Raw genomic sequence first — 15,800 nt, 5'->3', positions numbered from 1 at the left:
CTGGCCAGGCTCCTCTGACAATGGGATTTTCCAGGGAAAAATACTAGAGTGGGTTGCTATTTCCTTCTCCAGGAGTCTTCCCAACCCAGAGATCAGGACGGTGGTATAGAAATCAAGAAAAACACGGAATGTAATAAATAAATGCCAAGGGGCAATATTTATTGTGACTTGACTGAATTATCTTGATTAATCAATGGGGCAGGCATTCTTCTAGGCACTGGAAATATACAACAGCAGACAAAATACCTATCCTCATGGAGGTTTGCATTCCATGATAGAAGAACAAATGTCAGTCAGGTGATAAATGCTAGAGAGGAAGAGCAGGTAAGAGGGTTAGAGATGCGATCCGAGTTTTATACAGGGTGATCAAGAAAGATCTAATAAGGTTATATTTGAGCCAAGACTTGATAACATTAAGAGACTGAGACATGTAGATCCCTGAAGTATAGGCATACCGGGAGTGATGTGAGCACAAACCCATGAGGTAGCAGCATGATCAGTCTGTTTTAGGGAGGGAAAGGAACTTAGTGTGACCAAAGCAGAGAAAGCAAGAGAAGGATGGGTCAGACACACAGCTGGGACAGACCACAAAGGGCCTTACAAGCATTGTGAAATGCAGAAAACAGGAAGTCAGTCACTGGATGGTTTTGAGCAAAGGTGTAACATAGGACTTATGTTTAAATCTAGTTGGTAAGTGAAGAATCAAGTATGAGGAGCAATGAGAGAAGTAGGGAGAATTGTTGGGAAACTCTTATGACAATCAAGGCAACAAATGCTTTGGTTCAAAGTGATAGCAATAGCTGTATTGAGAAGTGGCTGGATTCTGGATATATTTCAAAGGTCAGAGTAACATGATCTGATGACAGACTGTATAAAGGTCAAAAAACACAAACTCTCAGAGGTATTTTGGCTTAAACAACTGGAAGAATGGAGATTTCATTTTGCTCAAATGAGGAAGAATCTGGAAAGAGTACTGGGTGCAGAAGATGGGGATGGGAAGGGGAGAATCAAAATTTGACTTCAGACATGCTATGTCTGAGATGCCCGTTGTGACTGTCAAGTAGACAGTTGGGTAATAGGAACTCAGAGTAAAGTCAACACGTAGAAGTATATAAAGCAGTGTGACTGGATGGGATCAACTGGAAATTAAGTTATGATAGAGAAGAGATCTAATGATCGACTTCTAGAGGTCTCCAACGTTAGAAGGTCAAGATGATAAGAGAAAAGGCCAGTGAAGCGAGAGAGATGAGCGTCGTGTCCTGAAAGCCGAGGGAAGAAAGTGTTTCAAAGACTGTCAAATACTGCTGATAAGCTGAGTGAGTGAAACAGGCATGGGAATTGACTTTTGAGAGGCCATTGGTGGTGCTGACAAGAGCTACTTCTGGAGAGTGGGGTGATAAAACCTGATTGGAATGGGTTTAAGAGGGAATGGAAAGAGAGGAAGTGGAAATAGTGTATATGCGGGATGTGTGGTAAAAGAAAATTGTTTTTTGAGATGAGGAACATTACAGAAAATTCATATTCTAGTGGGTATGAGAAAAGGTTTTGATGCTGGAGAAAGAGGGTAATTATATATATAAAACTGAATCCCTTTGCTGTTTACCTGAAACTAACACAACACTGTAAGTCAACTATACTCCAGCAGAAAATAAAAATCAAATAAAAATATGAATTAAAATTAAAAAGTAAATTACAAATAAAAAAAAGAAAGAGGATAATTAAAGGACCATGTATTTGGAAAAGCAAAAGGATATGGATCCAGTGCACCAGAGGCAGAAGAACAAAGCAGTATCAGGACTAGTATGACTACTACAGAGTTAACACTTACTAGGCACTTAGCTCCTGTGTACCAGGAACTAAGTAGTTTTATGCTGATTAACTTAGGTAATTTTTATAACAACCCTTAGGGGATCATTCTAGTTTTCCTCCCACTTTATAAAGAAACTGAGGAATGGAGAGGTTAAACCTTTGGTATAGGAGCCAGAACTTTACCCAAGAGGCAAACTCAAGAGCCTATGTTTTTAAATACTATTGAGCCTCAGAACAGGCAGGGACAATGACACCACGAAATAGAGCATAGCAGTAATCAGCTGTCTTCCTGAAAGACCATAAATGTTGCTATTGAGAAACTATAGCGATTTTTAAATTGGAAGATAATTGTTTTACAATGTTGTGGTGGTTTCTGCCATATAACAACATGAATCAGCCATAAGTTGTGTGTGTGTGTGTGTGTGTGTGTATGTATCCCCTCTCTTGAGCCACCCTCTCCCTGTCCCTATGCCACCTCTCTAAGTTATCACAGAGCGCTAGGTCAGGCCCCTTGTGTTATATACAGCAGTTTCCCACTAGCCATCTAATTTACACATGGTAGTATATATTTGTCAGTAGCTGCTTTTACACTTCTAAAGTCCTCCGGTGTCCCTAAGCAGGGATAAATGATGTTCAGTTCTCTGACAGGCCTAATTATATGGCTGCTGAGAATTGTTTGCTCCTCACGAGTTGACAAAGCAGGACTCTTATCAGCTTGGAGTAAAGCAAGAAAACTCTCTCCCTTGTTCTGGACACTGTAACTTAGATTATGTAACCCAGGACCACATCAGCCTTTCTGGCAGCCACTTGTAGTTCCATCTTCAGATCAAAAATACCTAAATATTTTTAATATTTATACTTACTAAATTGCATTTGGTTATTACTTCTTTCCAATGTTGCTGAAGTCCATAAATGCTAAAAGACAACTTTTAAATATATTTAGAACAATGGCAGCAGTGTTGTTACTTTAGACCCCTAAAGTGAAAACTTATTTAGATGGATTATATACATTTGGATGTTAAAAAAATTCAGTCACTTTCACAGAATCAACAGATACCATCTACATTTGATAAGAAAGTATAAGAATATTGTTTAAAGCAGCATTACTGAAGCTTCAGTATTTATACATCACATACATGATATTCATGTATCACCTGTATTAGTATTTATTTAGAATGTTGGCTTTGACTCACATTTCCCCATAGTCTAGTAGGTAAACACATTATATATTTTCCTAATGTACATCCAAACACACACACACACACACATATGTTTAAAAATAATGTTTACCCATGTAAATCACCTAAGATCATTCTGAATGATTAACTTACAGAAGAATAAAAAGAGACTGCGTCTGGATGTGGGACTGAGGGCTGGGGAGACTTTGTTTTCATCAAAAGCACCTCCACAATTCATAACTTGTCACCACATGTATGTATTATTTTACTAAACATGAAACACTTTAAGTAAAACAAAAATTCTATCACACCAAGTCACTTTTGTACACTACCTGGTAAAAGAGTAGGTACAAAGTCACTATTAAAAATATTTCTGTATTTCATACCTTTTCCTAATGACTTTAAGTTCAGTCACATATTCACGTTGTTAAAAACTGACATTCTTAGATATGACTTCACTGGCAAAGTCTGAGGAAAAAAGACAGTTAACCACTACAAAATGAAAACTTTCAATGTTTTATTTTTGACTGCAGCTGTTTACAGAAATATAGTTGCGAGTATACAAATGTTCCAATAGAAGCAAAATATCTTTTTAATATTTAACAAGTTATCACAGATAGCTAAAAACATAGATGCAAATGAAGTTCCCCCAGAGAATAAACTGAAGTATCTGGTGTCAGTGCTCTGAAATACCAACTATGAAAGCCATATACACAAAAATGTAACCCTTATGTCATTGCAGGACAATGGAAGAAGGCAGCTCAGTGGTTGATCAGTGTACTCAAGCAAATAAAATTAAATTAAAAACTTAAATGGCAGAATGGTAGCTAAACCACTTGAGAACAGGTTAATGAAATAACTGTAGTATACTTATTAAAAGACTAAAACAAATGAATGAACTCAGTAAAAAGTATCCCAAAAAAGTAATAAATACTTGGAGCTTATCAATTCAAAGTAAGGGAACAAGGTGAAGCAGATACATTCATTAGATCAAAAGAAATTAGCTCAATGTCACTGGAGTCAGTTTGTCACTGAAAGTCATAAACACTTCTGTGCAGGATAGTTCTTTAATCTGATTCCAAAGTCACTCTCCAACATCTGAGAAGGCATGTTTGTGTACGTGTGTGTGTTTGTGTGTGCTGTCCTGAGGCTCATTAGCTAAAATAATAATAGTTACACAAACTATCTAAAATTAGGCAAATTAATTCTGGGAAAAGAAAGCATGGTGATATGGTTAAACATAGAACTTTTAAAGAAAATAATACAAGTTGGAGTTGAATAATATTGTGGTATGGTAGAATGCCTTACGTAATAAGAATATAGTATGCAATAAGGTGGTAAAGATGGTAACAGGAACAAGAAAGCAGGAATGTAGCTAGAGCATCTCCCAACAGTTTGCCTATGTATTTCCAGCACCAAAGTTTGTAGAGTAAGCCACTTACATTTCCACTGCTACTATTAAGCAAACACAGCAGTGGTGATTTTTATTTTGAAATGCGCATTTTTCTTTCATGAATTTAGTAATCGGTGATTTGTAAACACCAGCAATTATGGAGGTACTGAATTATAGAGGGAGATTAAAATGTATAAATAAATCTATTTATCTTATGGTTAGTTGCATGTAATTGGAAAGGGAGAAATGCCTAAACTAAATAACACAGTGTCTTGTTTAACATCTCATCTGAACCGTAAGTTCCAACCAAGGGTAGTTACATTTCCAGTGCGTCAGTTTTCATGTAAAGCAAGCTATTTTAAAAGAAGATTTATCTATTAAAAAAAGAAATTAAATAAGGTGCTTTGTTGACCTGGCTAGCCATGTTGTTTAATAGCTCAGATACAAATGTAAATATAAGGAATGACAAATAATTTTGTTCTGAGAGTTGGTCTAGCCAGGACAAAACTGTTGTCTGCTGGTAAGGTAAGAGGCAATGAAAATGAAGCTTGTATTATCACTGCCCACAATGTACCCATTTTATGGATAAACAGGAGACTTTAGCACCCGTCAATTATGTTAGCTACTTAAATGTCACCATAGTTAAAATAAAAAATATAGACCATTGCACCTATATATTTAAATCAGTCATTTAATGTAAACTTTTTAGTATGTGGTAGGAATACACCAAACTAAGTTAACTGAATTATCAATAACTGGACTAATTGTATATGTACATAAAATATATTTCTATAGGTAGTACTGAGAATAAATTATCATTACCAGTAAATGATTATAGATAACCAGGTTAAACTGAATTTACATTTAGAACAATGTATAACTGTGTGAGTGGGAAAAAAGCCCTTTCTATTAATACATTTTACTGTATACACTGTAAACCAGTGGTTCTCAAACTTTGGCATGGATCAGAATCACCTTTAACAGAAGGCTTGTTAAAAACAGAGATTGCTGAGTCCCACTCCAGAGTTTCTGATTCACTGTGTCTGGAATAAGACCCAAGATTTTGTATTTTTAACTAGTTTCCAGGTGATATAGACATTGGCTGGTGGGCTGAGGACCACATTTTGAGAACCAATGGTTTATACATACATGTAGAAAACTATATAGTATGTTATTAATATGAAAAAAATATAGGAAGAAAGCTAGTTAATTAACTCTCGAACACATAGATTAGCAAGCTGAACATTTTAATGTTTCTAAAATGATTTTCTGAAGTGTAATCATTTCCCCTTATAGTCAGTTATATCTCAAAGCCTTAGTAAGTCCTACTATACAGTCATTTTAGAAAATATTCCCCTAACATACCAAGTTGGCTATCCAAAATAAAAAGGAACATAAATATTCTAAACAGTTAAAATGTATTCATCAAAAGGAATCATCACTATACAGCATTTTTCACTTCTTTGGAATGATTAAAGTGCATAATATCATTAGGGTATTGAGAATATTGCATAAAGATCTGCAGTCTTTAGAGCCACCAACAGTCATGGAAATACTCACATAGGGAAAGCAGCTCTATCTCTAAGTCACTACTATCCTGACCTGTTTGCTGCTGATGGCCCTTTCTTTAGGCACCACCACTATGGTGAGGAGCTGGAACATAGGCAAAATTAACAAAACAAAGCAGAACAGAGGGACACCCTATCCAACTCTATCTGGCTGCAAGGAATTATTTTAGTTCTGGGGGACTCAGATATAACTTCATTTCTTTTGCAACTATTTTTCATGTGCAGATTACTAAGGTTCTGATGGGCAAGAGGCACAAAACAATGAATTATTTGACTATCATTAGAAAAACTGACATTACCAAGCTTTACCTAAACTATGTGTTATTGATTTATTTTCATCCATCTTATAATTAAGAGCAGAGCAGGTGCTTCAACTTCCTTTCTGAAAGTTAACCATACCCATTTGAGCCATAGTCTCACATATAGTAAAATTTCTGACAGTTGGTCAGGATGAAGACAAATTTATCTAATTTATATAAAGTCTAAAAGAGGATCTTTTACTTATCCTCTTTCAAAGAAACAATCCTAGCTATTTATCTTTTCTGTTCCTCTTCTGCCAATGGGCGTTAGGAAGGTTTGAAACTTTTCTATGGTGATCAAGAAATGGAGAAAAGAATTACCAGAAAGAAAAAATGAAAGTCGAGACTATTAAAGTCATTTGCCTATGTGTTTTTGGCAACAATGAAAAATGAAATTATAAGAAAGGGGCACTATCATGGTAAAAAGGCACTTTTCCATAAGCATTTAATCTACATATAAAATATTAATTTAAAAAATGTCCTAAAAGAGAAAGTGGAGTAAAAATAGATTTATATTAATAAATGAGGCTAGAATGACACAAAAACAAAGGGGGATTAAAGAAGTAATTAGAATGCTGGGACAAATCACAGATGATATTTTAGGTATTATTCTGGTATTTACTACATTATGAACATCATCTTCACTATTTAGCTCTAGTGACACAAATAAGCAGATAGGAAAACCTCTTTTTAATACATGTTATGAGATTATACTACCCCATTCACTGGGGTATATATATTCCAAGTCATTTTTCTAATAAAGCCACTGAACTATACACTCTTTTATTAAGTCCTTCCACAAAACAAAGGCATGCAGATATAACATAGCTGTCTGTCTAAGGGAAGAAGCCTGTGGTCATAAAGCAGAATGGTCAGAAGCTAATAGGTCTAATATAATTTTCAATTAGTTAGAAAATAATCAACTAGAAAACAAATACTAAAACAGAAATTCTTACCAGAAAGATGAAAAAATTCTCAAGTACTCCCAGTGAGTCTTTACAAAACCATATTGATTTTTGAGGCTTTGATTAATTTTAATTTAAGCATTTAATTTCTGGTCTATAATTGCTGATGCATCTAAACAGGTTATACTTTTCCAAAATAAGCATTTATAATGGCTTAAATGGTCAAAAGGAATTATTCTCTTAGTTCTAAGGAGGACTTAGATATAGTTTCTTTCTCATTCCCTTTGACACAGTTTTTCCTAGGTGGATTAACTGAGGTTCTGATGGGCAAAAAATGCACTGTAATGAAATTCCCAACTACAGCATAAACAATGTTACAAAAAAGAAAGGAAGGAAGGTCCCTCATACTACTGCTTCTATTATAAACAAAGCCCTTTAAAAACCTGTTCTAGGGAGACTGGCAAAAACAGATTTGCATTGGTTAAATAACAACATAATACTCTAATTACAAAGGTAACAAGATAAAGCTAAGAAGCAAAATATAACTTTTAATTGTTGTATACAACTTCTCCCATGTTGGTGTAGATATATAATGGAATGACAATAAGGAATAAAGGACAAACACACACATACACACACACATGCAGACATACAGATAAGCTCCAAGCATTCATGTGAGTTCCTAAAGGCAAGAACAATTGAATGTAACATTATAAAGGAATAAAATGTGGTTTATAGTTCACTTAAGTCCTTCTGCCATAAGTAAATTTAATGAATTGTTGTTTCCAAGGACTCTGCTGGTTCTTGGAATCTCTCTCATATATAGATGTAACTTGTAACAGTAATCTTGAATCTGTATTATTAGCACAAGTATCAACCACTGACAACTAAGCTAGCTCTTCAATAAGAAGACAAATACTTTTTTTAACCAAATAATATGTTCTGAATGCTGTACTTAACATTGACCTTTTAGCAGTAAGGAACATTTAACAATGTTAAAAAAAAAATCATTACTGAATTAAGAATATGGTATCTTAGCACAGCCCTTGTACAAATAACCACAAAATTTATGAAAATAAAAGTTGGGTTTTCTGCCTCCATCCAATCAAACCACTACAGTTCAGGTGTATGTTCTGTTCTAAACTGAGATAGTACAAAACACAAAATTGGTCCCTGGTGACTTGGCATTGGCAATCAGCATTTTACAATGATAAACTTCTTGCTAAATAACAGAAGTCAACACACAAGCCAGTCTTCTTGCCACCACTTCACCCATAGAGCAGTGTTAACAGTGGAACTTGATGAACAAATAGACTTTCCTGAGTCTCCTGTGTAATCTCTCGGGAAACAATTCAGAAAACTCAGAAATAAACTTATAGCATTTTATTTCTACTTATTTTTATACCACTGGATAAGCTTTCTAACATCAGTCAATCCTCTGTAATTAGTTATCCATTTTAAAACTGAAGCACTGGATTGTGTGGCTGGTCCTTCTCATAACCTGAACTATACTGGGTAATTTTTCCTGATGGGGTGGGGATATATATATATATATATATATATATATATATATGAAAATGCTTTTGGTTTAGAGAATTTATAAAGTAGCTCTGGATATTACAAGATGGGGGAAATGTTATTAAAATTACAAACATGTTTTTTTTTTAGTGTCTTTATAAATAAAAGGCATAGAATACAGAAAGCCAATTAATAATAACAATAACAACAATAATAAAATATTAAATATATAGTGAGCAAAGACTGGATGGCTCATTCTTGTGAAACACCATTTGACACAACTGCCTAGATGGGTTTCCTTACTTGAACATTTTGCTGAGTGTAAGATCCAGCGAACACACAGTAAGCTGACTTTAGCCCACTAATCACATCAAGGAACTGCCTGATGGAATGGCCACAGATGAACAGGTCATTTGTTTCAAAAGATACTTAAATACTCAATAAAGACATAACAAACCCCCCCCCCCCTCACTTTTATCAGACGCCACGTTGTGGTAGAACATCAGACAAACTCACAAATTTACCACAAAAATGTGTGGCAAAAAAAGAATAGTTTATATATATGTATATATATAAATTTCTATATTTATGCCAATGTACTCACTCAGTACAAATAGCAAAATAGTATACCATTTCCTAAATACAAAATATAGCTTTCCAAAAAAATGAAACACACATTAGATATAAACCATCCAAAACTTGAACGATTGAAAACTGTATTCAAAATTAAATGACCCAGAGTGGGTCTCTTTCTGAAAAGTTCCCTTCATATCGGCAAGAAGCCTGTACTACTGAAAACATAATTCAATGCCTCTCAATCAGAGAGAGAAAGAAAGAAAGAAAGGGTTGGGGGTGGAGGGAAGAATAAATGAGACCAAAGAGAAAAAAACAAATTAAAGAAGAGTACAATTCAAAGAACCAAGGAAGACCATCACAAAAAGGGGGAAAAATCCGGCTGTATAAACAAAACCAACACCACAATTCCACAAAGTTCAACTAAGTGTAGGATAGAAAAGACAAAAACAAAAAACAGAAATGTAGCCTTGAACGAACAATTAACAGGCTATTTTTTGTACATTTAAAAAAATAAATGAAACGGACAAGAATGCCAAAACATCTTATCTACATATAGAAGCCACACACAATTTGGCCTTAAACTGTATTAACAGCTTTCTACATGCCAAAAGGAGAATAAGACGTAAGCATATGTCCAGACAACAGGTTGTAGTGAGAAGCAGGCATCCCATGGGTGGTGAGAACACCCAAATCTGTATAACTAATACTACAACTGCAAGTTCTGGAGTGTGTTATTTTGCTCTCTATAGATGTAACACAAATAAATTTTTCACTTTAAGTCAATGATATGACCCTGTAAAGCCTAAGGCTTGTGGGAACCATCAGGTGAATGACCACTTCAAACTGTAAAGCACTGAGGTGACAAGTGAATTACACTCACTACAACTCAGGGAGAAGTGATGTTTCAAGAAATTTTAGTTTCTCTCTCTTTTTTTAAATTAACATTTACACTGCTTCCTATAAGAGGGAAAAATTTGAAGACTTCAGAACAGCACCGTTCATGGGGAAAAAAATGCATTGTTTATTTCTCAGGAGTCAGTTCCCCTTATTCCTGAAAGGGTACCCCCCTGCCTGTGCTGCAGGAGTTGCTGGGTAACCCTAGATCAACATGGTCTTTTTATTTAAGTTACTACAGGGTCACAAAGCTAGTAGCATATTACTAATTGTCTAAAATAAAGTGAAGAGGGGAAGAATAACATAGATGAACATAAAAAGGGAATACCAGTCCAAGACTGGGATAAGAAGAAAACAGACTCCAATTACTGTCAGTTTTAACTACTGTAGGAGGCTATCAGAACATAATTTACCATACATCATCCCCTTCATTTTTTTTAATAAAGCAAGGTATTTCTTTTTCTATGCACAGTTATGACTAAAACCCTTAACAGAAACCTAAGAGAATTAATGACTCTCTGAAAAATAAAATCAATAGCATTCCAGCTGTTCCCTGTTTGTAAGTGTGTTGTCTGTGATAAATAGAGGCCTCTTATCTGTGCAGAGCTCTTAATACAGCCTACTTGTCAGAATGTTATCCCTTCAGTTTCTCCATAAAAACTGAGAAAAGATTCCTTCACTATAGCCAATAGCTGTGCTTTTTATACTGAAAAATTACAGCCTTAGTTATTATTTCAACTTTTTCATAAGCCACTACTTGACTAAACAATGCAGAAAAGAAAATACAAATGAACAGAAGTAAACATGAAACATGAATTATTTTCTAATAGCAATAATAACTGAGTGATCCAGCTTGTCAACTTAAACTGTACTTTTAAAGAAAGAGTGTCTACAGAAATAGCAATAATTAATTCTGTCAGCTGGAAACTCAAATAGATTCTCAGTCATCACTGTTATTAGGAACATAAAATATAAAGATGTTAACAATGGTGGTTAATCACTGCAATAGGTAGCCAAGGTGTGCTCTTTTGCAGCCAGAGTAAAATCTATCCATTTACTCAATCACAGTTTTTCATATTTTGTTTTCTTTTAAAGTAACAGTTCGATAATCCTCATGGAGTCACAAGATCTCAGGATATCTTGAAATCAGGATTTTCTTCATGGAATTTCTAAAAAAAGAAGACGTTTAATTTAACTCACTAGGGAGGGAAAGCATTTACAAAGTTCCTGTTGCCCTGAATGATCCCAAAGTATATTACACTACTATAAATGATAACTTTACCACATTTATACTGTCATATTTTTTCACATTCAAGGTTTACTTCTTGAGGAAATGAAATATGAGATGTAATTATGTCCAATATATAGTACATTCAGCAGATGTTCCATCATTTCAACAGCAAAGAAACTTAAGAGCCAGAAGGAATGCCCAGTACTAACAATATGACTGTAGGTTATCATTCAGAGCAATCAATTCAGGGTAAAAAAGGTACCCTGTGAGAAAGCCATATTTTAAAAGATCAGAGTCTAAACAGTGTTAAATTACTTAACCCAAATATGCTAAGAATAATAAAATTTATTGATGCTTTTCAATAAGAAAGAAGCCAAAATGCATTACTTACATATCCAGTTAAAAGGAGCCAGTTAAGTTGTTCCCTTGGTTTTGCAATGAAACAAGCAAATCAATCTTTTCAATGTTCTGGTTGGTGTTTATAGAGGATGCCATTGGAGAATTCTCTGGCATTTGCTGAGAAAGAAGTGTTGTCACAGGTGGTTGGCCCTCGTTTTGTGGCTGGCCTGGTGGACTTATGGCCATCAACTGATCTGGCAATGTAGCTGGTCCAGAAGTTAAAAGCTGACTACAGTCTGCAGAGACATTGAAAACAGAGAAGCTACCTGATTAGTTATTTTCTGTTAAGATTCATAAGAAGGTATTTACTAGTGGCTGGGGTATATAAATGCATTATTTTGTTAAAAGTGAGGAACCTGACAGCCTCCAAAAAGGTTTTCATCAAATAGTAGTAGAATTCATCCTCGGTTGTCTCTAAGCAGCATAAAAATACAACACTGCTTAGTTATCAACATAAGTCCTATATAATTTCCTTGGTACATAAACATTAAAGAAACATGGGTTTCTACCTCCTTGGAAACTACTTGCTTTAACTGGCTGAAAATTTTTCTGTCATTTGTACTTCATCTTCCTTTCAAGGTTATATCTCAAAATGGCAGACACATATATTTAGATATATCACCACCTTTAATCCTCCCAATATCCTTGTCAAGTTTGTAGTATTACCACCATTTTAGATGTGGAAAGTCAGGCTCATGCATGTCAAATAACCTGTCCAAGGTCTCAGTCTATAAGTGGTACAGCTGGGACTTGAACTCACTTCTGTCCAACTACAATCTCTGCTCTTAAAACCACTGTGTTGTGCTTTCTCTGGTAACGATAACGTGACCATTTCAACCAATAACATTTAAGAAATGGGAAATTAGAAAGAGTTTCTTACTATTTTGAATGCCAAATAAGAACATTCCAGATGTCTGTTGAGAAGAGCCAGGAGAATTCTGTAGCTGGTTCATTGTACCTCCTGTAGTGTTGTGAAATAAAGTAGCCTGTGGTTGAGGTGAAGATGTGGCTCCCTGGATTCCAGGCATGTTGTTCTGAGGGGAATAAAGGGGAGACTGTTGCATGTCTTGTTGGTTCATACTGGTCTGCAATGCAGACATGGATGCTGGAGAGAGGAAGAGTGTTACTTGCTGCTCTTGAGAACTGGGTGACCCTTGGACCAACTGAATCTGAGGTGAGCTATGGAACAAGGAGGTCTGTGATGATTCGGATTGGGCAGGACCTGGGTTCTGAAGTGAGGAAACCGTGGTCTGGTTCTGAAATTGCATGGGCTGCTGCTCTTGATTCATTGGGGCCATATTATTTTGTTGATGGAAAATTGATTGGTTCTGCTGCTCCTGATTAGCCACTGGATTTTGACTTGGATTGAATATCATGTTTGGTGGTGGCTGCTTTTGAGACGCCATTGGTGCCATGGCGTTCTGGTTACTGAATAAAATGCTCTGTTGTTGCTGCTGCTGTTGTTGCTGCTGCTGCTGCTCCTGGGATGGAGAGTTACTCTGGATGGCAACTATTGAGTGCTGTGACTGAAAGATTGTTCCTTGTTGGTTTTGAGGCATTGGGTTAGGAGGAAGGGAGCCCAGGGAAACCTGAGGCTGAAACAGACCTTGCTGGGAGGGTTGTGCCTGTTCCTGGGAAAGCATAGGGGTCTGAATGTGTGATATTGGAGCCTGCTGCTGGAAAGCAGCTTGCTGCTCAGTGTTTGATGTTGACTGAAGTGGAGAAATTGAATTCTGAGCTGCAAAAAATGAAATCTGTTCTTCCTGGGCCACTGTGTTGGTTTGGAGATTATTCATTGGACTTTGGGAAAGAAATATGTTGGCTGACTGTTGGTCTTGAGGAACAGAAGAGCCCTGCAGCACAGCCATGGTATTTTGAGAGTGAAACATTGGAGGCTGCATTTGTTCAGAGGAGGCTGTAGAAGTCTGACTGTGGACAATAGGACTTGGACTATGAAAAATAGAACCTTGAGTTTCCTGGGAAAGGTTCTGAGGATCAGCAATAGGATTCTGAGGATGAAAAAGCTGAGCCTGTGAATGAGAAGACTGCTGCAAAAAATTCCCTGATTGAAGTGACATCATCTCATTACCTTGCTGGAATAAACCATTGCCTTGCTGCTGGGTACCACTATTTTGAACACTTATCATACTTTTTGTAGATGAAAAAAGGCCAACTTGAGGCTGACTGTCCCCACTATGTTGCATTTGGACCATGGTCTGAAAGACACTGTTCTGAATCTGTTTTGCTTGTGCTCCAGTCTCTTCTCCATCTCCTGAATTTGATGTCTGAAACAGGGTAGTGCCAGAAGTTGCAACCTGCTGTGTGGTAGTTGTAGTAGTTTCATTTCCAGAAACTGCCGGAGGAGAAGAAAACAATTCACATTGCATTTGCATGTCCTCATTGGCTGATAATGCGCTCATCATATGAGAAGTCTGCTGGTAAACTGGAGACTGCTGAAGGTTTCCATTTGCTGAAGCAGATGAAGGAAACAGCTCTGACTGAATCTGGGCAGCTGCCTGGCAGATACTCTGTTGCATCTCCATCACCATTGCAGCTGAGGAGTCCATCACTTGCTGTTGCTGCTGTTGCTGTTGCTGATTAGACAATGTGTTTTCATTCTGTGGGTGAACACTTTCAGCTCTTCCAGCTATTAAATTATCTGGTCTGGTATGGACTGCTGGTTCTGTTGAGGAAAACATTCCAGGGCTTACGCTATTTTGAATTTGACTGACTTGTTGAAAAATGTCTGCACTAAGCTGTTCCTGAACATTCTCGTTACCATCTGGAGCAGAAAATAAAACTGAAGATAACTGCTGTTGTGCCTCTAAAACTTGTTGGACCAAGTCAACATTTCCATTGCTGCCACTGGCAGTACTGCCTGTAAAACTCCCTGCCTGCAAGTGTTGTATCGTATTTTGTAGTTGCTGACTCACACTATTTGGTGATGGGAAAATATTTGATGAAATCTGCTGCTGTAAAGTCTGTGCTTGTTCTTGCAGTGGAGACTGCTGCTGTTGCTGTGATGTCTCAGTCAGGTGTGACAAGTTAACCACTGTACCATCTGACTGTAACACCTCTCTAGACTGAGTTTCTCTTGTTTGAAACTGTGTAGCCTGCTGTAGTAGTGCGTCATTGCTGGGCAGCTGACTAGACGCAGAAACTGCTGGAAAAGTACCAGGCTGTGAAATGTCCTGTGTTTGGATAGTTGTCAGGGTCTCTGGGTTGTATGCCTTGGGCTGAATCTGTTGTTGCTTTTCATTTTCAGAAGTTAAGTGGGAAGATGATGATGAAAAAGACCCATTTCCTGCTATGTGAGAGATATTTTCTAACGTTTGTTGAGTTGATCCAACTGTCTTTGTAGTCTAAAAAATAAAAGCCAAATAATATGTATATGTATAAATGAGCTCATATGATTCTTCAAAAATTATTATTATAAAAACATATGCAGGACCAATTTCCTAGTTTATATTATTATTCAGAAAACAAGTGTAAGACTATGATTATCAGTGATAACATTATATATTACTGTCATCAGGATTTTTAAAGAAGCACATAAACAAAGACAGTCAAACAATAGAAGTAGACACAGAAGAATAATCAGCTATTGATATGCTTAGGACAGTAAGTACACATTAATTCTATGGTTCATGAATTACTAGCAAATTTTAAAATATCTCCATTTGTGCATCACTTATAACATTATTGGGAAGGGGAAATAAGAGAAAAATGGAAAAGGAAAGAAGAATCTTTCTTGGAAAAAGGAAAAAAGAAATAAGAGAAAAAGGAAAAAAGGAAAGAACAGAAAGGAAATAAAATGTCTCTATAGTTTTGAAAATGTTAAACCTGTACTTTCATTATACCAAACATCACAAAGGTCCGGCTAATGCATTAATTCCTTTCTTGTCAAAAATGTATATTGGAAGTTGCCCTGCAGGCTATTTTATTTGAATATAAAATCATTTACTCTACAAAGCAAAATTCATTAAGTGCAGCCAAAGAGAAACAGCTATAAGAGAAATAGGAAAAGTAA

At 36.2% G+C, this 15,800-nt stretch overlaps 1 protein-coding gene across 26 annotated transcripts in view; it reads right to left on the bottom strand.

Moving 5' to 3' along the window:
* Positions 1–3,487: 3,487 nt before the first annotated feature.
* NFAT5 (nuclear factor of activated T cells 5) overlaps positions 3,488–15,800 on the bottom strand; it is a 192,682-nt gene continuing 180,369 nt past the window's right edge. For all 26 annotated transcript variants that reach the window (XM_086351519.1, XM_086351539.1, XM_086351522.1 and 23 more), the window contains 3 exons: positions 12,651–15,132; positions 11,763–12,006; positions 3,488–11,309 (listed from right to left, as the gene is read on the bottom strand). In XM_086351519.1, coding sequence (XP_086207645.1) covers positions 11,771–12,006; positions 12,651–15,132 — 2,718 coding nt within the window. In that variant the 3' untranslated portion in view covers positions 3,488–11,309; positions 11,763–11,770. The remainder of the gene's footprint in view (positions 11,310–11,762; positions 12,007–12,650; positions 15,133–15,800) is intronic.

This window comes from Bos grunniens, chromosome 18, assembly GCF_055505025.1.
Source record: "Bos grunniens cultivar Pamir isolate PY7600 chromosome 18, Bosgru_T2T1.0, whole genome shotgun sequence".
In the NCBI taxonomy this organism is placed as follows: Eukaryota; Metazoa; Chordata; class Mammalia; order Artiodactyla; family Bovidae; genus Bos; species Bos grunniens.
This window is presented reverse-complemented; position numbering and strand designations above follow the sequence as displayed.